The sequence below is a fragment of the Phacochoerus africanus genome, chromosome 8, assembly GCF_016906955.1.
Source record: "Phacochoerus africanus isolate WHEZ1 chromosome 8, ROS_Pafr_v1, whole genome shotgun sequence".
NCBI classification, from domain to species: domain Eukaryota; kingdom Metazoa; phylum Chordata; class Mammalia; order Artiodactyla; family Suidae; genus Phacochoerus; species Phacochoerus africanus.
The window spans coordinates 93,222,973-93,247,440 of NC_062551.1; the positions used below are offsets into that span (position 1 = coordinate 93,222,973).

General features: G+C 44.6%; 1 protein-coding gene across 2 annotated transcripts in view; it reads right to left on the reverse strand.

Annotated features, from left to right (window-relative positions):
• The window catches only part of GNL2 (G protein nucleolar 2), a 24,710-nt gene extending 6,859 nt beyond the window's left edge, over window positions 1-17,851 (reverse strand). The window contains exons 1-9 of one of the 2 annotated variants that reach the window (XM_047793391.1): window positions 17,650-17,851; window positions 15,950-16,034; window positions 14,360-14,454; window positions 12,608-12,747; window positions 9,546-9,730; window positions 6,599-6,665; window positions 5,542-5,700; window positions 4,906-5,019; window positions 547-675 (exon numbers count right to left, since the gene is read on the reverse strand). In XM_047793391.1, coding sequence (XP_047649347.1) covers window positions 547-675; window positions 4,906-5,019; window positions 5,542-5,700; window positions 6,599-6,665; window positions 9,546-9,730; window positions 12,608-12,747; window positions 14,360-14,454; window positions 15,950-16,034; window positions 17,650-17,713 — 1,038 coding nt within the window. In that variant the 5' untranslated portion in view covers window positions 17,714-17,851. Of the gene's footprint in view, window positions 1-546; window positions 676-4,905; window positions 5,020-5,541; window positions 5,701-6,598; window positions 6,666-9,545; window positions 9,731-12,607; window positions 12,748-14,359; window positions 14,455-15,949; window positions 16,035-17,649 lie in introns of those variants that run through there. The other variant, XM_047793392.1, reaches the window with a different exon arrangement.
• Window positions 17,852-24,468: the final 6,617 nt, after the last annotated feature.

Here is a 24,468-nt window from a genome sequence, read left to right on the forward strand (position 1 = left end):
TCTTAACCCAGGCATCAAATATCTTTGGGTTAGTTTTTATGTTTGTTTGTTTTTTAGGCCCGCACCAGTGGCATATGGAGGTTCCCAGGCTAGGGGTCTAATCGGAGCTACAGCTGCCGGCCTACACCACAGCCACAGCAACTCTGGATCCAAGCCTCATCTGCAACCTACACAACAGCTCACAGCAATACTGAATCCTTAACCCACTGAGCAAGGCCAGGGATTGAACCCACAACCTCACAGTTCCTAGTCGGATTCGTTTCCGCTGTGCCATGATGGGAACTCCTTTGGGTTAGTTTTGTTTATCAAAGTAAAAGGCTGGAGTGACAATCTGACACAGACTCCAATGGCACATACCACATCATGCCAAAGGCATGCCGTGGCACACAAAGTACTCTTAGTCTTATCACAACGGGCAGAAACCGCTCCTAAAGGCCCAATGGTGAGCTTCATCCAGGAGAAGCCGATAGAAATCTCCACATCCTGCATGATCACCCTCCATGGAAATAAAACATGTGCAAGTAAGACCCTCGGAGCCAGATGTACCTTTGTTTCACCTGCGATGGGGGCCACGTTGCAAACTTTCTTGGAGCGCAGCGTGTTTATCACAGAGCTCTTGCCAACATTGGGATAGCCGATGAACCCCACGCTGATCTGCTTCTTGTCAGTGTGCAACTGTTCAGAAAAACAAACAAACAAACAAACATATCACCTTCACGCAGCCTGACTATCCCTGGGGACAAACAGGTTGTGTTCCCTGGCTAAGATAAAGAATACAGCACAAAACTAGAACTACGATGTGATTTAAAGCCCAGACGAGCACCACCTGCCTGGTCGGAGTGGGATGCATACATACACCCATCAATAAATCAGAGGTGAGTCAGCTCCCCAGTCACTCGTGTAAAATTATTCTGGCAAGTTTTAAGGTTAAAAGAATGTAGGCTGGGAAACAGGAGGAAACAGCTTGTTAGCGAGTGATTTAGAAGCACACCATCCACCGAAGAAATGTCTTCAGAGATGAGAACCTCAGCAGATCCACCAATCAGCAAGCCCGTGACCCACCCCTCCTCTTCTATGTACAACGCAGTTTGCATTTTCAAAAATGCAAACCAAAAATAAACAACGAAAGAAAAAAGAAAAAAAAAAAGGGGGGAGTCTCAAAAGTTAGCCTGCTAGGTGAAAGTATCACGGGGGCAGAGCTCAGGAAGGGTGCCCACAGATGGCAGGGACTTCTGACTAGAGACGGCAACTGAGCATCCACACCCGCCTCACTTTTCCACTGGATGAACAGCAGTGGGAATCAACACACGCAAACCCAGAGCAACAAACACGGGAAACCGAAGCCATGAGCTGAGACAACACAAACCAACATGTGATGAGAACAAAATCCTAAAAAGGAGTATCAAACCTGGCCCACCACAAAATCCAAAAGCTACGAGTCTGTGAAGGTGAGGAAACTAAAAAACCCAGGAGTTCCCTTGGTGGCTCAGTGGGGTGAGAGCGCAACTGGTGTCCGTGAGGATGTGGGTTCAATCCCTGGCCTCAGTGGGTTAAGGATCTGGCGTTGCCACAAGCTGAGGTGTAGGTCTCAGACGTAGCTCGGATCCAGCATTGCTGTCTGTGGCTGTGGTGTAGGCCAGCAGCTGCAGCTCTGATTCAAACCCTAGCCTGGGAACTGCCATGTGCCACAGGTGCAGGCCTAAAAAGGAAAAAAAAAGAAAGAAAGAAAAACTAAAAATCCAGCAAGAATACTGCCAATGAATCACCAAAGGCCTTGGAAATCAGCAGGACAGATCCCTCTGACGGGGGCCAGAACTCCAGAGGACCAGTGGTCGGTAGGAACGGTCACAACTCTGCCTTCAATTGCTCAGCATGTACATCCTACTTCTTACCCCAGAGCCCGAGCAGGTAATTTTTTTGAAACTCAGCATGTCTGAAAATACCTTTAATTTTTAGACCTGAAAGGGACTCGAGACTTAGAGACAACAGTAGCTGAAGTTAGGTGTTCCCAGAGTGATCAGCTTTCTGAAAGTTTAACTACTGACCAGGGAGACATCAGGCCCCTGCTCCCACAGGGCTCCCACACAGCCTTGAGTTGGAGACTGAAGGCGCCTTTCTGGGAACTCACAGGCCCAGGCGTAAAGGCCTGCAGGTGCTGACAGCTAGTGTGTCCCCCAACAAAACACTGGGTTTCTACCCAGTCTCTCTACAGCAGTCTCGAGCTCAACAATCCCACCCTTGGCCTAAAATTTCCATCACCTTTTTTTCCCCCTTGCCGTCTCACTCTTAATATGAATGGAAGACCAAGAATAACCAGACACTTGAAGTGCGACTCTAGCAGGAAAGAGAGAAAAACATAGAAACTTGGAGGAAACAGTCAACGTAGGAAAACGTAGAGGAAAATGTCCAAACATCACTATCATCGTCGTCGTTCTCAGAGACAGAGAAGCTAAGTGTATTGATGAAACAAGAACAGGCTGTGAGAGGGGGCAGGCAGAGTTAAACAAGAGCTCTTAGAAATTAAAAATCAAAGGAGTCCCCATCACGGCTCAGTGAAAACAAACCAGACTAGTAACCATGAGGACTCAGGTTTGATCCCAGGCCTCGCTCAGTAGGTAAGAGATCCGTTGTTGCCATGGGCTGTGGTGGAGGTGGCAGATGCAGCTTGGATCCTGCATTGTTGTGGCTGTGGTGTAGGCCGGCAGCTACAGCTCCAATTCAACCCCTGGCCTGGGAGCCTCCATATGCTGCGGGTCTGGCCCTAAAAACCAAAAAAAAAAAAAAAAAGAAATTAAAAATCAAAAATAAGAGGCAAAATAAACTTTGCGACAGAACAGCTAAATAAATGAAAAGACCAAGCCAAGGAAACTGATCAGAAAATAGGGGAAAATGTCATAAATGTACTGAACAAAGGAGTAAACCAAGAAAATTCAAGAAAACGGAGTTCCCTGGTGGCCTAGTGATTAAGGATCTGGTGTGGTCACTGCTATGGCAAGAGTTCGACTCCTGGCTCAGGAACCTCCACGTGCAGAGGCCCCCGTTCCCCCCAAAAAATCCAGTCTTCTTTTTTTTTTTTTGGCCACATTTGCAGCGTATGGAAGTTCCTCGGCCAGGAATCAAACCTGTGCCACAGCTGTGACAGTGCCTGACAGATCCTTAACCTGCTGAGCTACCAGAGAACTCCTGGAAAATTCAAGAATTAAAACGGGGGGGCGGGGGGGGGGGGAGTTCCCATTGTGGCTTAGCAGAAATGAATCTGACTAGCATCCATGAGGACACGGGTTGGATCCTTGGCTTCGCTCAGCGAGTTAAAGATCTGATGTTTTTGTGTGCTGTGGTGTAGGCTGCAGTCGGGGCTTGGATCTGGCATTGCTGTGGCTGTGGTAGAGACGAGTGGCTACAGCTCTGATTCGACCCCTAGCCTGGGAACCTCCATATGCTGCAGGTGCGGCCCTAAAAAAAAAACAAAAAAAAAACCAGGAGAAAAATAAATAAATTCCTGAATGAGAACAGAGACGATGGGGGGTGGGGTGGGGACGGGGTGGATGTGCATTTCCAAGAAATAAAACAGGACAAATATCAGACTGAAAGTCTCATCTGTGCCTAGCTCACTGAACAATAATAAAACCATCTAAGGCACATCACTAGGAAATTATAAAACAGGAATTTTTCAAAAAAGATCCCAGCCACAAAGGATTAAGAGTCCGAATGTCTTCATGTTTCTCAATAACAACCTCAGAAGCCAGAAGACAATCCAATGTGCCTTCCACATTCTGAGAAGTGGTGTGAGGGTAGAAAGGCGGTTATTTCCAGAATGCAAGGTCTCAAAAAAAGTTCCTTCTAACCACTCTTCTCAGGAAGCTTTTGGAAAACACCTTCTGGCAAAAGGAAGGAGTAAATCAAGAAAGAAAAGGGATCCAGTGAATAAGGGAGCCAAGAGAGGGAATAGCCATGAGAATGCTGAGATGCCGGTGAAGGAAATCCTGGGACGAAGACCCTGCAGTGGCCTGGGGAGCAGCCAGTCACGTCCGCAAGGGAGGTGCTGGACATTCTGCAAGTTCCCGCACCACCAGGGGATTTGGTATATGTCAGTGACAAATAAAACAGAACTAATGAACACCAGACAAAACAGAAGGTTCTATTAGGAAGGAATTATAATCACAGCACTGTGGATCAGCAGGGACTGACATTTTAGTCATAATAACGTAAACACTGAATGAATAATAGTTTAGCCAAATGTTGTACAAGGACAGGGAGAGGAGGGAGGGTGGGTTAAGAAACCTAAGCTTTATTTTCCATAGTAGGAACTTAATAAATACCTAAAATTGGGGCAAGAGAAACGAAGAAAATCATCAGCATGTATAAAAACTATGGGAGAAAATACCAGCAGTAACAGCCTTAAGTTGAAGAGTTTCTTCTGGAAGCACGGAGGGGTAGGACAGGGGACACGTGTGTTTTGTCAGAAGCCAGGTAGGATTAGTTAAACACACGAACACAGAGATTCTGGTACAGAAAATGAAGCTTTGAGAACGTCTGCCTTGAGGGCCCCAGTGAGGAACTGACTCTGACCAGGGATCTGGGGCTGGAGTCTGGGAGGGCACCTTCCAGGCAGAGAGAAATGCACGTCCCTAGAGCCCAGAGTGGGGACACCAGAGTGCGGAGGGGCTCATAGCCCAGCAGAGGGTGGACCTTCGGGTGGCAGGGAAAGGGCAGAAAGGGCGGGCGGGGTGCCGGCTGAGCTAGCAAGTGTTTCAGAAGCCCCTGTCCTCTCTCTCAGTGTGAACATCTCCAGAGCGCACCATCCTCGCTACCAGAAGACACCCTTCTAACACACCAGGGCAAGTAAAATTCTCACCCAAACCCACAGCTCCCCAGCTCCAGGGAGGGCAGGACAGCTCTCGATACCTTTCCAAACTGCCGCAGAAGCTGAATAAATGCTCCTTTACCAAAGGGGTTCGTAAGACTCGCATGGAAAGCAAGTGTCGGGTGATCCTGGGAGAGGACAGCCACCCATCGCTTCTGAAGGGGGAAAGAAAAGAAAGGGGTCAGCTTGTTTATGTGCAACACAGGAGGAGGGAGAGCTTGAACGACAGGACAGTACTTCAAATACACAGCTGTCTAAGGAAAAATTTTTTTTTTCAAGTATGACAGTTAATGCTTTGTCTTTTGTCTTATAAACACAAAACAATATTCCAAAAATGCCTTCATCGCTACTAAATGCAATGAATGTAACATAATGCAAAACAGGCCAGGGCCGTGCAGTCACCCCTTCTGAAGAGGTGCACGTCATCCGTCCTGTGGGTACGGCTGTCCCACTGCCAACCATCAGAGGATCAAAGGTGACTGCCCGCCGTCACTGAAGCCCATCTTCATTTTGTTTTCAATGAGGACACTTCGATGACTACCCCCTCAATATGTGCGACGCTTTAACTGCTGGCCAAAACCCTAGTTACCACGAGGCTGACTTACATATGGATCCCTTGGAGCCTGCATGCGCTGCGTGGCCCTGGCCGTCTGTTTTGGATTAGCAGATGTACTTACTGTTGCCCAGGTTGGAACGAGGTCACATTTGTTAAGAACAAAAATGAGGTGTTTCCAGGGTTTTTCCTTTTTCAAGTAAGTCTCAATGTGAGGGGAACGGGTGCCCATTGGATCTCGAGCATCAAGAACTTGAACTACAACATCTGATGAGTCTATCACCTGCAAATTCAAAGAGCCAAAAGTGACTTGATAGAGTATAAGCGCAAAATGCAAGAGAGAAGACATTGAAGGGAACTCGGGAAAATAAAGTAACAACAGAGATAACCTCCAAACAGTCTCGGGAAGAGAGCAGGTCGCAGCCGATCTCAAAGCCCAGTGACTGGTATTCCAAAAGGCATTTTCAGCCTGTCGGTATCTGAAACCTGTCACATTTCAAAGAGAGCTAACTTGGAAGAAACCAGTCTTATTTCGTGACTGCTATGCATTACTGACTAGAACCACTCACTTCTTAGATTAGACTTCTAAATTTCTAGATTATAGGTTTGGCGTATTTTACCAAAAAACCCAAAAAAGTTATTTTGCTTTCATGGTACTAGTTTCCTATTACGTCATTGTTTAACTATATGACTACACCTGAAAGTCTTTGTTAACAAGCATATTACTTGCGGGCAAACGCAAAACTCAGCCAGATGAAAAGCACTGGACCAGGACTCAGGAGTCCCAAAGTCTCTTCTACTACCCACTGATATGAGCTTTCAAAATGTGCATTCTCATCTGTAACAGAGAGGGCTGGACGAAGTCACTGCCAAATTCCCATGCAGCTCTAACCAGGTATGAGAAATCTAAACAGGAACATCATTTTAGCAGGTAAACCAAAGAAGTACTGACAGAGAGTATATGAATCTTTATGTCGTTGTTTATACTGAGTAATAAAAAATCCCAGCTATCTAGAACAACGGTACAATGTGGACGGCCACATCAACCCTGTCTTCTCCGCGGGGAAAGGGCAGAGGAGTGTGTGCTCTGTCTGACAGAGCTTCAATATATCCACGTCTGTTCTCCCACAGATGATCACGGAAGTCAAAGAAACTCAATGAGAGAGAATTTAAAGTCTTACCTTGTAGAGTTCACCCCATATTCTTTTGGACTGTCCCTTTTTATATATCTCTTCTTGGGCTTCATTTCTAAGTAAGAAAGGATTCAAAGTGAGCAACTGAAGCATTATAAAGATTAAAAGGATGTTTTCAGGGACAAGTCAACCATGTACCGAGGGAAAAGGAAAAGGCTATCAAAACTAGCTGTAGATGGATCAAAATGAAACAATTTATTTATTTTTTGGCCACGCCTGTGGCATATGGAAGTTCCCAGGCGAGGGATCAAATCCACGCCACAGCTATGACCTACAACACAGCTGTGGCAATGCCAGATTCTTAACCCACTGTGCCACAGCTGGAACTCTCCAAACTTAATTTACAAAGTGACTATGTCCATAAAGAACAGACTTCTGGTTACCAAAGGGGAGAAGGGATGGGGAGGAATGGACTATGAGTCTGGGATGAGCAGATGTAAATTATTTTATATACAATGGATAAACAACAATGTCCTATATTACAGAGCACAGGGAACTATATTCAATATCCTGTGATAAACTATAATGGAAAAGAATATGAAAAAGAATGTCTCAGTATGTGTTGCTGAATCACTTTTGCTGTACAGCAGAAATTAACACAACACTATAAATCAAATATACTTCAATAAAATAAATTAAAAAAGAATTTTTTTCAGTGACTATAATAAAATCCCCTTCAACAGATAAATGGACTAAAAATGTGGTGTATACATAAATGGAATATTGTTTAGGAATAAAAATAAATAAAGTACTGATACATGATACAACCTGGATGATCTTGAAGACATTATGCTAATGAAATAGGCCAGACACAAAAGGACAAATACCATATAAGTGCACTTACAAGAAGCACTAGTCAAAAGAGTGGTCAAACTCCTAACAGAGACAGTAAGTAGAATGGTGGTTGCCAAAGGCTGGGGGAAAGGGAGATGGGGAGTTAGTGCTGGATGGGCTCGGAGTATCAGTTTGGGATGAGGTGAAAAAACTAGAGGTAGATGGTGGTGATGGTTGTATACCCATTTGAATGTACTTAATGCTACTAAATCGTATGCTTAAAAATGATTAAAATGATAACTTTTGTTACGTATGTTTTACCACAAAAAATTTAAGGAAAAAAAAGCAAAAAAAAAAAAAGTTTTCTTGTGGCGCAGTGGGTTAAGGATCTGGTGTTGTTACTGCACGACATGGATTCGATCCCTGGCCTGGGAACGTCTGCACGCCAAGGGCACAGCTAAAAACTTTTTTTTTTTTTTGTCTTTTTGCCATTTCTTGGGCCGCTCCCACGGCATATGGGATGTTCCCAGGCTAGGGGTCCAATCGGAGCTGTAGCCGCCGGCCTACGCCAGAGCCACAGCAAGGCAGGATCTGAGCCGCGTCTGCGACCTACACCACAGTTCACGGCAACGCCAGATGGTTAACCCACTGAGCAAGGGCAGGGATTGAACCCGCAACCTCATGGTTTCTAGTCGGATTCGTTAACCACTGCGCCACAACGGGAACTCCCTAAAAACATTTTTTTTGAAGGAATAATACAAAGGAATTAGCAGTACCTGAAGCATAATGTACACTTCACAGCTCCCACATAAAGCAAAACTTTCCTGATAAGGCTGAGCATCTGTTTATTTACTAGCCTCAAAGACACAGACTAGGTGTCCTTGAAACAAAATACTTTTGTTTCTCCCCCGTGACCAACTGCACCTTTTTGGAGGTGGAAAAAATTCAACTCAGCAGAAGCATATGAAGTCCAAATAGCTCCAAGAACAAATGAATTCATTGCCTCTTTTTGCTCAGCCTTAGGCAGCTTAACTTGACCTCTAGGAGGCTCGAGGCTAGCAATGGGCTGGCGACAGCACTGCTCTGCCGGGGCACCTCAGAGACACGTGAGGGGACCCGGAGACCTAAACTGGTAAAGTCTCTCTGGAGGGTAACGGGACAGCCGCCTACCAAAGCCTGCCTACTCCTGGATGTCGTCATTCCCCTAAGACTGTCCCTAGAGAATAATTAAGAATGAGAAAGAATTTAGTCACATTGATGTTTTACCCCTGCATTGTTTACCAGAGGGAAAAACTATCAACAGCAAAAATGTCCAACTGTGGAACTGGCCACAACCAAAACCTACTCTGACATGAAACATTACATTGCTGTTAATTAAATACTGACATGGAAATACATTCTCTCTCTCTTTTTTTTTTTTTTTTGGTTATACCCGTGGCACATGGAAGTTCCTGGGCCAGGGACTGAATCCAAGCTGCAGCTGCAACCTATGTCACAGCTGCAGCAGGCAATGCCAGATCCTTAACCCACTGTGCCAGGCCGGAAATATATTCTTAATAATTTAGAAAAGTATACTACGATAAAAGCAAGTTAAAATATAGTCTTAAGCTATTGTATTGAAAGATGAAAACTGCGTGTAAGAGAAACATCTAGGCTAACATACATATCTGTAACTGACTCTTGACCTTCTCTGGGGTGTGAACCCCTATGAGGCTATGATGAAAGTTAAGGATCCTTCCACTCCTCCTCCCCACCTCCCTAAAAACAACAAAACATCACCACTTGTATGTGTGTATATAAATTCTCCCTATTATCTTCGGTCACAGAAACTTTAAAGGCCATCCATGAACCTCCCAGTGGTTCAGACACCCTAGTTAAAGAAATCCTGATAGTCACCAAAATACTGACAATGCTTAACATAGGCAGTGGAATTATGAGCACTTATTTTCTTTTTATTGTATTTCCAATGTAACTATATACAAGCCACCTTAAATTATTTTCAGTTTGATTCCAATTTCACTAATTTTTCTAGCCTAAGGGAAGATGCTAACTCTCCATCTCTGAGTTAAATCACTGCATTTCTTGCAGGTAAATAAGTGTAAAGAAAATGACCGTTGCAGAAAAGCAAATGATGAGACATGCATGAACTTGAAAACTGTACCTCACACCAGTGTCTTCTGCTACCAAATCACGATCCTTGCCCTGGTCGTAGCTCTCAGTGGACATTTCTGCATTTTCTATAAGTGATTTCATATCACTTGCAAATAAATTTGGTCGCTTCCTCTGTGCTTTAGGGCCAAATGTAGTTTCGAAGCTTTCAGTATCAAGAATGTGCACCTTTGAATTCTAAAGAGAAAGGGGAGTTACAGGTAAAACTAAGCAAAGCACTGAGAAAAAGCAAAAAGTTCAAAACCTACCTGGGAAAGGCTTTCTGCTTTTATTTTTGCAAAGCTCAACCCGTACCCAAATTATAACATGGATATAGCCTGATTTCAAATCAGAAAAGCTTATTTAAATAACAAAAGCACTTGTTCCCCTCTTCTGAAGTTCTGTAAGCTTCCTTGGCTAAATACAAAAGTAATACAAATAGTCAAGGCAAATACGAATAGCTGCGTAAGACTTGCCAAAAACTCTGCTTTATTTCATTTATCATAAACTTTAGTCAAATGCAATTAAGGCTACAACGATGAAAACTGACTTCTCTTTTCTGACCATTTTTTTAAAGCTTTCAAACAAGTGCATAAAATTCGCCAAATTCACAGATTTTGTCAAGGACAATCATGCTCAAATTTGTGTTTTTTTTTTTAACCAACTGTAAATGCCAACTTTTTCTTGGAAGTTAATTTCTTTCATGGCTAAAAGGAATTGCTTGTTTTGTAAGATGCATTTTAGTTTCAGATAACATTTTCCCTAATTTAGGTAACGTTTTTATTAAATGCACATGGAAAGTCTTCAGATGAAAAACATCTAGCAAAAGTCCAAAATAATAGTTTAGATGTGATAAAAGGAACCTGATACTAACTAGAACTTGATGTGCCTATAAAGGAGTTACGGGCATAGGAATTTTTGAAGCAGGATAAAAGTCAAAGTTTGAGTAGGATCTATCTACCACGTAACAGAATGTTAACAGTCGGCAGAGAATATCCTCAAAATAAATTAAAAAAAAAAAATCACCCTCTGCCCCTCAGTACAAGCTCCTCTGTAAACACCAGCTACTAAACACGGAAGACTGAACCACCTCAGTGGCTTCCGAACTTAAAAGACCCTCCCACCCCAACTCCTGAAGATCCTTACACTGTTATCATTTTCTCAGATTCTCTAGCCCATTTCTTAGTTTTATGCACAACTCTCCAACAAGGGAATCGCCCCAAACAGAACAGTCACGCTTTACATGAGAACTAGGTTCTAATGTCACTAGAAAGATTACGATCAAAATTATCCTTTGGAAAAACATCTCTTAACCTATAAAGCACAGTATATACATGGATTTGTGTAAATAAACCTGTACCTTCGTAAGTAAATAATAGGCAGCGTATAGTAAGATACATACACAAAACAAGTTACAGTATCTGGACTGCAGTATTGCTACAGAAACCCAGCAATTACAATGCACACACAGGTGAATGTGCAAAAGTTAAAAATTTTTTTTTGTCTTTTTTCTATTTCTTTGGGCCGCTCCCGCGGCACATGGAGGTTCCCAGGCTAGGGGTCCAATCGGAGCTGTAGCCACTGGCCTACGCCAGAGCCACAGCAACGCAGGATCCGAGCCGCGTCTGCAACCTACACCACAGCTCACGGCAACGCTGGATCATTAACCCACTGAGCAAGGGCAGGGACCGAACCCGCAACCTCATGGTTCCTAGTCGGATTCGTTAACCACTGCGCCACGACGGGAACTCCCAAAAGTTAAAATTAAAAGCATATTTGATTTGACTCCACGTGGCAAATCTCAATCAGATTTCGTAACGAATAGCAGATCTCACACTAAAATTAAAACAGGTAAGGTTTTCAAGACGAAAGCAGAAAACTCATCCGTGACTTTGACTACCTGGCTGCACCAAAACACAGGCTGCCTGCTGCAGCTGTGGGCCCTTCATTCTATGTATCAGACATTCAGGCACTGACTCCTCGGGGCATTGAACAACTGGTATGGGCAACAAAACAATACATCCATAATAGAACTTCTCTGTTCTTCTCATAAACAGGATTCAATAGTTTGTTAAAAGGATGGCTTTAGGGAGAAGAGACGAAGAGAACAAGGGAAATGAGCAACTTGTCTGTGGTTCATGAATTATACTCATGTGTTTCCCTGAAAGAAAACAGTCCCTCTGCTAATAGGTGCCATTCTTCTAGGCCGTCATAAAACAAAGCATAATTGACAAAACCTGAGGCAACGACCAGGCCTTGGGTTTTAGTTCTGTAAGTAAACACTTTTCTTTGAACTGTTTAATCCATGTATGCATGTCAATGTTTTCTTCCCCTCCTTATGCTGGAACCGAAGTGCTGTGCTGTGCTGAGGTACATTTCTGGGAATTATTATTCAATGCCAAGTAAAAACGTGCGGCAAACATTAGGTTGCTTCTTTGGGTCCCACGTGAAACTCAAGCCAGAGCCAGTCCTTATTGCACTTCAACCATTAACAACCCATCTGACCGGCACCCATTCCTTCAGCTGAAAAGAGTCTCCGAGGAGCTCAACGGAAGCGGAAAGTACTCAACACCAATGGGTTGGTCTCCCTTGTGCCACCCCTAATTCCACCTTTCCCCAAAGTTTGAGGGAGTTACCACTTAAACAAGTCTGCCTACCAAAAATATTTAAAATAGTACTGGTAGTTGCCATGATCTATTTAGCTCTAACAAGGTGGCAGCTTAAGTGCTCACTATGTGCCAAGAGCCTTAAGGCTGTTTCGCCTGCATCCAATCACCCGAGGAAGTGGGTCATCTTGACCTTCCCAGTCAGGGAAGTGAAAGCCCACAGAGAAACCTAACTAAGGCCACAAGAAGGGACAGATCAAAGATTAAAATTCAGCCCTGACTCCAAAGCCTGTACTTTGGTCCACTAAGTTACTGTACCTCTCTGACATAACAAGGTTCATACTAAAGGTGAGACCTTTAACAAAGGAGAAGTTTCAGAAAGCTCATTGGTCCTGCAGCAGGAAAAACAAGGGACAGATATGGTCAAGAGAGCTCTGCCAGGAGTTTGCTGGGGCATCCTCCTTCTTACATGAGGCCGGATTCGATCATGGAGCAGAGACATGGGTAACTTGCTTTGCTTCATGACAACTTTGTATGGATCCTTCAAGACTGTGTCCATCTCCTCTTGAAATTTTTGTAATGATGACTGTTTAATCACACGTGTATTTCCTGTTTTACAAAAGAATGGTGCCATTTAATAAATAACTCTTTTTTTGCCTCTGCATCCACCTTCCCAACGACACAGCGAAAGGCCAGACTTTAAACTGCCCTTACTCACCCAAACACCTGATACATCCATTCCATGGAGCCATTTGCAAACTTAAAGAAGGAAAAAACCAAAAAAAACAAAAAACTGCCTCTCCTGCACTCATATACTATGAACTAATCCACCAACCCAGACACACAAAGCATTTCAGTAGTTTTTCAAGTCCAATTTCCTGACTGGATGAAACTGAAAAAATAAACATCAGTGAATGGAACTGGGTCTGGACAAATGTCCTACTTCCTGCCAGATCCGGCAAAGAAACGTGGAGCCAATCACAGCTGACCAGTTAGTATACTCAGAGAAACCTGACGCACAGAGTAAGAGTCATGGCTACTGTTTTTTGGGTTATGAGGGTTTGAAGGGACTATTAAATTAACCTATAAAGCCATGTCAGGGAACAAAATAAAACTATAATACTACCCGGAGAACACCCTGGGAGTGACCTATCATATTCACCAAACAGCACTTGGCAACACAAATGCAAAACTCAAGGTGAAGACAACAAGGACTACGGTGGTGGTGATGATGGCATAAACATACTGATTATGTTACACTACTTGCCAGACACTATTCTAGGCACTTTACACAGGATATTTACTCATTTAGTTACCACAACAGTCCTATGAAATAGGTGCTATTTTTATCTTCATTTTACAAATGAAAAAAGTGATGAACAAACCTAAGAGCTCACCCGTGGTCCCAGATACGGCAAAACTAGGCTTCAAACCCGGGCGGTCTGGATCAGTCACAGTAGCTAGCCACTACGCTAAACGCTTCTCAAAGGAGTTCTCTTGGGACATTCTTCTGTGTTGCACTTTCCTGGGGGGAGTATCCAGCCCAACAAAAGACCCAAGAGATGTTCAAAGGTAGCGGCCATCTGCCTCCCAGCACAGAGGTCAAAGAGAAGGCAGAGCCTGGAGCCTGAGCATCTGACGTGCCCACACCCGGCAGTGGCTGAGCGAAAGGCTGAAAGGCCAGAAGAAATGAAGGAGGAGTTTCCAAAGGAAGAAATGCTGCCTCCCTGCGCCTATGTCGAGACTGCTCTCCCCTGGGGAGCACCAACGAGAGGTCCTTTCATTGTCACTCGGTCCGAATACAACCCCACCAAAGAAAAGGTGTTCCAAAGCTTCAGGTCAAGGCACTTACTCTTCAAGCTAAAGGCACAAACACACCTGCAAGGCACCTCTCAAAGGTCATGCCTCCAGGCAACGGGAAATGAGGAGACAGCCTTCTAAGGTCTGGGAATGCTAGTCACTGAGGGTGAGCTCACCTGCTTAGGAGGGTTTACTCCCAATGAACAATGATGAACTCTTAAGTCATTTACGGAAGCCACCACCAATACTTTTCTCTGCACTTTTCCCAGGGTGGGGACGTCTTATCTCATCCCTTTCTCAAGCGGTCCTTGACAGCCCCCTCCCCCTCCCCAAACACCTGCTTTTTAGACATCTGGACATTCTACCCTTCTCCATACAGTGCACATTTTCTTGAGCAAAAGTAGCAGAGGACGATACTCACCAAACCACTTTATGTTTGGCTCCACTCTCGCCACTGTGCCAGAAGCCACCGTTGATTGATATTGCAGAGGCTTAATCACTTTACCACGGCTGTTCCTAAATTGAGGAAGCAACAGATTTTGGTTGACGACAGAAAGGCAACAGGAAAATTGGGTTTACAGAATACTCCTTCCATCAAAAGGACCTCGCCCCACCCTCGGTTTTAAGTGATCATGAATACAGACTTCAGTAAACAAAAAGTACTTCTACATTTGAAACAGATTGCCCCAAAGCCATTTAACCTCTTGCAACAGAGCACGTAATGATTTTTGCTTGATGAATAACAACTAATGCTCATGTTTAAAAATCTGTTTACTGTTTGCTTTATAAAAAAAAGTCACATACTTGAGTCTTTTGGGATAATTATTTGAAGGCTGGTTTAAATGAATTTTAAGCAGAGGGTGATTTATGTTGGAACTCAGAATTCTAAAACAAACTGCAGAGTAGGTGACTAAGGCAGATTAAGTTCACTGACATTTGTGTTTTAGACACATCTTTTAGAATGGATGAAGAATCCAATTACCAAACAAATTAAGACCAGCTCGCAAAATGCCACACTCAGCAAGTCCCCGTGACAGAGGCTGCCTCAGCAGAACTCAGAGTTGTGATGAGTTTCCAAGTGCCACAATGTCGTGATTTAAAAAACAAGTTTTCTGGCTGCTTTCATGACACCGTTCCATATGCTTTATCAAAGAAAACCAGGAGTTCCCGTCGTGGCGCAGTGGTTAATGAATCTGATTAGGAACCATGAGGTTGCAGGTTCGATCCCTGCCCTTACTCAGTGAGTTAACGAGCCGGCGTTTCCGTGAGCTGTGATGTAGGTCGCAAACGCGGCTCGGATCCCGAATTGCTGTGGTTCTGGCGTAGGCCAGCAGCTACAGCTCCGATTGGACCCCTAGCCTGGGAACCTCCATTAGCCACAGAAGCGGCCCAAGAAATGGCAAAAAGACCAAAAAAAAAAAAAGAAAGAAAAAAGAAAACTAGATTTCTGGAGTTCCCGTTGTGGCTCAGTGATTAATGAATCCAACTAGAAACCATGGGGTTGTGGGTTCAATCCCTGGCCTCACTCAGGGGTTAAGGATCCAGTGTTGCCGTGAGCTGTGGTGTAGGTTGCAGATGCGGCTCGGATCTGGTGTTGCTGTGGCTCTGGCAAAGGCCGGCAGCTACAGCTCTGACTAGACCCCTAGCCTGGGAACTTCCATATGCCTTGGGTGCGGCCCCAGGAAAAAAAAAAAAAAAAGAAAGAAAAGAAAACCAGATTTCCATCTGACAGATGTCCACCCTGAGATTTAACAGGTCAGTGGTGGAGGCCATGGCTGGGAGGAATGAAGAAGGGAGGGGGTTGTGGAGCATTTCGACACAAGCACTATTTCACCACCCACTCCTCAGGTCTTTAACCAAAAATTTAAGGTGTATCACATAAAATGATATTTGAAAATACACTACTCTTATCTGGAGGAAGTGGGGGTGGGAACATGAAAGGGCCAAAAGGTGTCAGCTATAAGCCAAGAGCATTTAGGAAAGGGGAAGGGACGAGAGTGCCCACACTCACCTGCGCTCCTTCTGCCTATACATATTCAGGCGGCGGATTGTGGCCCGGTCCCTCATGTTCTGGCCTCCTGCGCCCTGCACTCGATCTAGCAAACACAGCAGACCCGCACACTTTTTGATAACCAGCAAGTCCAAGCACAGCCACTGCTTCAAACACACCTACCAGTTCGCTCAAAGTAGGCAAGCTGCCCCCTCATGGCAAACTCCCCACTTTCTCCATGTGCTGCTCCCACAAAATCATTACAGGAAGCTACATGGTATATGCATGACAAAGCGGACAGAATCTTGAACCCTCCACAGGACTGTGTTTGATAACGGTAACAGGTACTATTTCTGAGCACTAATTATGGCACTTTACTAGTCACATTACAGGCATTATACAATAATCCTATAAAGACAGATACATTATCCCCATTCTGCAGGTGAGAAACTGAGGCACAGTGGGCAGACATCTCGTACAAAGCCACGAATGGCAGAGCCAGAATTTGGACAAAAGCATCTGGCCACGACCTGTGTTCTTAACTACTAAGACGCCTTCCTCTGGGCCTCAGTTTAACAAATACTGAGCCCCTGCTATAGGCAAAGCATCATGAAGACTATGATTCTAATACATATATGTTCCTAATGTACCAGCCTTTTCATTTCCCAATGTTTGATCTCAGTGTAATCAACAGCAAATAGATAGTAATTCTTGCCTTACACCTCAGAGAGAAAAAGGACAAATGAGCATACTGGCCTGGCTTCTTAAGTCACCTGTCTACTCCTGAAGTGATGCAGTAGAAAACAGACTGAAATCACAGGACTGGTGGCTCTACTACTCACTAACTGTACCAACTGTGACAAGCCACTTGCCCTATTTTGGCTAGGTCTCTTCATCTATCATGTCTTGGTCTCTAACGGCCTTATTGGGTCTAACACTGTAAAATTCCAGTCTACACCAGCGGAATAATTTATCAGCAATCTAGGGAAGACATTCAACATGAATCAAAATTTAAAAAAAACCCTTAAGCCATATCTTAATACATTTTATTAACCAAACCCGAATGGAAGGGACTCCCCCAAAAGTTATCTTGTTCATCTTGCAGTGGAACCTCACACACATCTTAAAAAACATCTTTACTGAAATGACTATACTGATTTATCTGTAGCGTTTTCTATGCACTTTACCAGATGGGACGACCCCAAGAGCCAAATCTACAATTCCTTTCTCATTTCAATGGTCAAAGCAAAGGTGGTAGGCAAGTGTGGGCCAGTGCAAAAGGCCAGCTGAGTCGGGCTACATCCCTTTTAGTCTTGACTTCATCTAATTTACTTTTAGTAATTCCTTGAGCTGGAGAGCTGTACTCATACAAGACTGAACTATATTGGGGAAGGGGCTTCAACACGTGACACACACAGGAACACAAGAAGTCACATTTAAGAGTCCCCTGACAACTCGGAGCTTGCACCTCCCAGTCGGAGACGCCCTAAGACTGCCAGGCCTGAGTCTTCACTTCTCCCGGCTTTAGACCCATTGCCTGGCATTTAGTCTTGACGGGCGTGCCAGAGTCAGCCCTCCTCAGGGCCTCCGAACAAGGAATTATCCTCCTTCTCATCCTCAAAGGCCACTTTGCTTGAGCTCAGTTCATGTAAAACCACCCGGCGTCCCTCCCCCCAAGCTTCCTCCAAAGCCCCACCCTCCGCGAGCCCCGCTGCCCGTACCGGGATTTGTGCTGGCATTAGAAGGGTTGATAGTACTCCGTCCTTTGTACTTGGGCTTCACCATCTTGCCGACGGGACGGGGACCGGAGTGCTGGGTCCGGCCTGTGTCAGGTAAAAGAGCTCTTAACTTCCCAAAACGAACCGAGGTCACCAGCTCCAACTACGACGGACCGCGTGCGCAGGCCGACGTCACTTCCGCTCGCACTCCGTGCTTCCCCTGAACGACTTCCGGCGAACGCGCGCCGCCGCACTCCTGGCTCCGCCCCCGCGCCGGCCTCTTAGATGTTTCCTCGCGTCCAGCCCCGCCTCGCTTTCTCCCTAGCAACCGCCAAGCTACATTCCATAGCAACCGCCTGGTTACCCAGGACGCGCGGCCTAGAACTGCTAGTGGAGTCCACCCACAAACTTAGGTGCCTCTTCCCAGGTAAATGACACAAGCTTGAGTTTAATTATCTTCTGAATTTGTCCTCTAAGCCCTTCCAAACGTCACCGACCACACAGCAGCTAAATACCAACTAGATCTTGTCACCCTTCTTAAAATTCCAGAGAGAGAAAGAGAGAGAGATTTAAACTCTTGGCCATTCCTGCAGAATTCTGCATGATCTGGTCCCTGCGTATTTACTTGACCTCATTTGTACCTCCCTCCTTCTGGTTATTCTGACATTTACACTGGCTGTTCCTTCTGCCTGAATCATCATTTCCCTAAACCTTTGCATAGCTAGTTCCTTCTGATCATTCAGTTCTTAGCTCAAATGTCACCTACTGGTAGGGTTGCAAGTATTAGCAAATAAAAAAACAGGATTGCCCAATTAAATTTGTTATTCTTTCCCCAGTTAAATTTGAATTTCAGATAAACGATGGAATATATTTTAGTATAAGTATGCCCCAGGCAATATTTGGGACATACTTATACTAAACATGTTTATTATTTATATGAAATTCAAATTTAATTGGGCATCCTGTATTTTATCCGGCAACCCTTTCTTCTGGGAGAAGTCTTTCCTGTCTAATTGGTCTAACTCAGCCATCTCCCATTCTTCTGTAGTTATTCGCTTATAGTATTCGGTTGTATTTATTTCATGGCATTTATTCTTACTTGAAATTAGTTTGTTTCCAAGTTTATCGGCTGCTTCCCCCAAACTGGATTGCAAGCTTCTTGAGAGTAGAGACCTCAAAAGTTTGTTCACTGCTGTGTTTACAAGACTTCAAAAAAACCTTGAAATATAGTAAGGACTAAATACATATTCACTGAATGAAGGAATGAATGGATGACATCTTAGCTAGGGCTGCTATAAAAAAATACCATAGACTGAGTGGCTTAAACCACAAACATTGATTTCTTATCATGCTGGGGGCTGGGAAGTCAAAGGTCAGGGTGCCCGCATGGTTTGGTTCCTAGTGAGAACTCTCTTCCTAGCTTGTAGACATCTATCTTCTCACTGTATCCTCACAGGCTGGGGAAAGGGGAAGGTCACTGGTCTCTTCCTCTCCTTAGAAGGGCACTAATCCCATCATGGGCTGCATCCTCATGACCTCATCTAAACCTAATAATCCTCCCAATACCATCACATCAGGGATTAGAGTTTCAATACATAAGTTTTAGGACACAAACATTTAGTCACTAGCAGATGGGAATATCTCTGCATTCCTGAAGGGGAATGAGGGCAGTAAGACCTAGCAGTTTCTGTTTTGACTAGCTAAAATAAAGTCTCTAGGTGTCTGTTTCAACCTCCCTCTTTTTTGGCACTTCAAGTTGCCAGGAAGGGTCCATCACTGTGGTCCATCCTCTCCTACGGGAGAGGCCAGAGAAGGAGTACTTAGGCAGGAAGAAGGTGGATCCTGTGCTGGGGTGTAGCTCATCCCAGAAAAACAAACAACTTGATATAAAGTGAGGTCCTCGAATTGTGGGACGGATGACTGAGTCTGTGAGTCTGAAACAAACAAACTCCCAAACATTCTTTCTAGAGAAAAAACAGGCCATGCCCTAGACAGGAGCGGGAAATACCTTCTCTCCCTTGAGAATCACTTTTATTGCCCCCAGGGCAATAGCAGGAGCTTAAACACAACTTTGCTGAAATGGCCCTGACCATGACACGGTGTTTGAAGGAGCCTCTGAGAGCTGGTCAGAAGCAACTTCATGCCCTGTGAAGATCCAAAGTTGTCCCCTTCTGCCTCACACTGTCCCTTTGGTCCCCTAAACAAGGGTGCAATAGCCCACTTCCAGAGAAGAGACAAGGATAATATGTTTCTGATGCCTCAATTAGGTTCAAACCAGAATAAACACGAATGGCAAAAATCAGCCCATGAGCTCATTCAAGGCTTTGATCAGAGACATAATTTCATTATGAAATTTTGAATCAGGCTGTTGTGAAGTCTTGCCAAGGAGTTTCATTTTCCCAGATGATATGGTGGGTTGTTTCTCTCCTGTTCTCATACTCAGCTTGCATTTAGCATATGAACTTTCCATCTATTTTTATAATCTGATCCATCAATCCTTTTACAGCAGTATTTGCTGATCCCAACAACCAACTTCAGTTCTACCAGCTGGTAATAAACCTGATCCAGGAAGGTCAAACTAAACTTATTGGTTTGGTTTGCTTGCCCTGCTCACCACGCATGTCATACGGAGGAGTCAAGACATACCTCCAGGCCTATAATTTCTCAGCTTTAAAACAGACATGTTAATTTACCTACCCAGAAAGACTGCAGTGTGGTCATGTGAATTATGGTACTTGAAAGCCTTGCGTGCCCGGTATACATCGTGCAATTGGGATGCTCTCTTTCCCGCCAAACCCAGGCTTAGCGCCCCACTCCCTGGAATCTGGCTCATAGGAAGCACAGGTTTGTGGGCATGGGAATGGAACAGAAAGTTGGTTTGAAATGCCAAGCTTTGGGCTACATTCTGATTGGAAAGAATGGACTGGTGTTTTCACAGGATGGAGAGAATCTTGACCTAGTTTCCTTCTTCGTTCTATAAAAATGTTTGCATTGGGATCTCATGGACAAGTAGCCTCAGTTTCTAAAGAGGTGTTTTTTTCAAAGTGAGATCTGAGGGCCAGTAGCATCAGAAACACGTAGGGGAGCTGGTAAAAGTGCAGACTCTTGACCTTCACCCAAGACCTACTGAGATCAGACCCTCTGGAGGTGGGACCCAGAGAATATACATTTTATATATACACTTTTATTGGAGTATAGTTGATTTACAATGTTGTGTTAGTTTCAGGTGTTTAACAGCAAAGTGATTCAGTTATGCATAGACATTTCTCCATTCTTTTTTTCTTCTTTTTTACAGCCACACCTATGGCATATGGAAATTCCCCGATTAGGGGTGGAATTGGAGCCACAACTGCAAGCTTACACCACAGCCACAGCCACACTGGATCTGAGCTGCACCTGTGACCTACTCTGCAGCTTTCGGCAATGCCAGATCCTTAACCCACTGAGTGAGGCCAGGGAGCGAACCCTCATCCTCACAGAGGCTACGTAACTGAGCCACAACTGGAATACCTGACATATATCCATTCTCTTTCAGATTCTTTTCCCATAGAAGTTATTGCAGAATATTGAGTAGAGTTCCCTGTGCTACATAATAGGTCCTGGTTGATTATCCATGTTATATATAAAACAGCGTGTATACGTTCATTTTAAGGAAACTTCTCAAATGATTCCTGTAGACACAAATGTCTAAGATCTGAAAAGCAAAACCTTTCCCCAAAGTCCCCCTGAGGCTTCCTGATGGGCTGACCAGAAGGCAGCCTGAGTAAGACCCAGCTCCTTTTCCACCTATCCTAAATTCTCTTTTTTCTCAGCAGAGCCAGCGTGAGGAAGGCTGCGGCAGTATCTCATGCACTCTGAAAATATATGTCTTGGCTCTGCCCCAAATGCCTTGATATTTATGCTGCAGCCCGGGGGTCATTATCCTTTGGCAAGGCTCCATTGTAAGGCCATTAGCTCTTAATTAGTGCCAGCTTATTGGTTTAGCCTTCCCAGTTGAACCGAGAGCAGTGGCTTCTCTGTTCAGCCTCCTGTGTCTCTCCGCTTTCAAGTCCTGCTAAAGCAACCCCTGCCTGCTGAGGCCAAGAGCTGGGCCCCTGGAATGACCACTTCTCAGTGTGAAACAGTTAACAGCCCCCACACGGAGGCTCCTGGGCCCTGGAAGAACAGAGAAGCACCTGGAATATGTTTTGGGGGTTTTGTTACATTCACAGAGAACAAAAAGAGAGAGGTCCTGTTCAGGTAAAAATGAGGGAATAAAAGAGAGGTAAGGTGCTTTCAGTTGGAGCTTCATGGACCAAACTGCCCATGTTTTCAGTCTATGATGCCAGGGAAGTTTTAGACAAGCCTGTAGCAAGCTGGTGGGCTGATGGCTATGAAAATCTGTCAAGGAGTTCCCATTTTGGCTCAGTGGTAATGAACCAGACTAGTATCCATGAAGACGTGAGTTCAATCCTTGGCCTTGTTTTTACGTTTTTTTTTGTTTTGCTTTTTTCTGGGCTTTTGTCTTTTTAGGGCCGCACCCCCGGCATATGGAGGTTCCCAGGCTAGGGGTCTAATTGGAGCTACAGCTGCCGGCCTACACCATAGCTCACGGCAGTGCCAGATCCTTAACCCGCTGATCGAGGCCAGAGATCGAACCTGCAACCTCATGGTTCCTAGTCGGATTCATTTCCACTGTGCCAAGACAGGAACTCTGATCCTTGGCCTCATTCAGTGGGTTAAGGATCCGGTGTTGCCATGAGCTGCAGTATAGGTCACAGACTTGGCTTGGATCTGGCATTGCTGTGGCTGTGGCGTAGGTCAGTGGCTACAGCTTCAGTTCAACCCCTAGCCTAGGAACTTCCATAAGCCTTGGGTGTGGCCCTCAAAAGACAAAAAAGAAAAGAAAATCTATCAAAAGCTGAGACACTCACCCATGGGAACCCCAAGAAACATCTCTTCGTGGATGATGTATCTGGTCCCCACTTCTAAGTGGGAAAAACAGTCTATATTGGTCTTGGCTTTCATCGCCTTGCCGGGTAGGGATCTTCAAAAAGATCCCTAGATTAAGCTTTGGAAAAATAACTAGCAGCGTTTTGCTCCTCCCTCTCACTGAATCCCTGTGGTCCTCGGCATATTCCATTTAAGAAAATCTGAGAAGCAATTTTATGAGATACTATTAATGGCCTCTAATTTTCAGCCTGGTTTAGGTAACTCAAGATTGTTGGCCGCATCCTGAGAAGTGGATCCAGAACACACACTGACGTGGGAATTTGAAGGATAATTCCAAATCCTAGGTAATTGTTAAGCTCCAAGGAGGCTGGAGGGCCCATATTAAGTCATCTCCGCAGGATCAGTGTGTTTCCTATTACACTTGGTATCTATCTGTCCAATGATCCTTTTGATTTTTAAGCCGTTAGACTAAATCTTTGTGTAATTCTTCCCCCCTCTTCTCCTGCCCACCTCCCCCCTTTTCCTTAGGAAAACACTTTTTTAAAATGTTAACCAGGTCCCTTAGATTGTTTCCAGAAGAATCATGTCATGTTAAAGAATCTGCAGTGAACTGCTGAAACCACTGTGTCAGGGGGACCTCTGTCTGTCAGAAGGTCAGTCTTGCCCTAGGGGCAGCTTCTGCTCTGCCAGACACTGAGGTTTTCCTTGGCCTCCTGGACCCCTCTTGCTCCTTTGTCTGGTCTAGTCTAGACTGGGAGCAAAATCTTACTTCCAAAGGAGAGACGCAGGCTGAGGGATGCAAGAAAGTTAGGGCACGTACCTCCTCAAGCAGCAAAGGAAAAGTGATCAAAACCTTGATTTGTGTATCTTTGTAGAGCCTGAATTAGAAAAAGACAAGTCTGCCGACTCCCTCCTCTCAGGAAAAAGCCATCCTTCCAACTCACCGTGTAACCAAGATGGAGGAATCTTCTAGATGCTTTAAATGTCTATATGAGGGATTTTAGAGCAGTCAGTAAGGTTTGCATCCAGCCACAGGCGGGCAAATCCATGGGATACTTGGCCACTGTGCCCAGGACCTGAGGACTCAGGTGTCTGTTGTGTTCCCTCTTCCCTCACCAGAGTGCACCAGACATAAACCAAGTGGCTTCTCTCCGAGGGCCGGGTTAGGCAAATTACAACCCTCCTGCCAAATCCCACCAACTGCCTGTTTCATAGGGTTCTCAAGCCACGAATGGCGGTCTTCACCCTTCTAAATCGTTGAAAAAGATCAAAAGAATAATACGTTGTGACACGTGAGGCTGATAATTTCCTGCAAATTTCAGGAGTTTGCTGGTAGCCTAGCAGTTGGGGATCCGCTGTTGTCACTGCTGTGGTGCAGGTTCAATCCCTGGCCTGGGAACTTCCCCAGGCCATGGGTGTGGCCAAAAAAAATGCAAATTTCTGAATTCATAAAATAAAGCGTTTTTTCTTTTTTTGCTTTTTAGAGCCCCACCTGTGGCATATGGAAATTCCCAGACTAGGGGTCAAATTGGAGTTGTAGCCACTGGTCTACCCCACAGCCACAGCAACACTGGATCCTTAACCCACTGAGCGAGGTCAGGGATCGAACCTGCAACTTCATGGATACTAGTCAGATTCATTTCTGCTGAGCCACAAAAGGAACTCCTTTTTTTCTTTTTTTATGTTTTATTTTTAATTTTTATGTGTATTGTGTATTTTTTTAACTCGATGAATTTTATTACATTTATAGTTGTACTCATAAAGTTTTACTGGAAACAGCTACCCCATTTGTTTATAAATGGTCTACGACTGCTTTTTTTTTTTTAGGGCCAAACCTGCAGCATACAGAGGTTCCTTGGCTAGCAGTCAAATTGAACCTGCAGCTGCCAG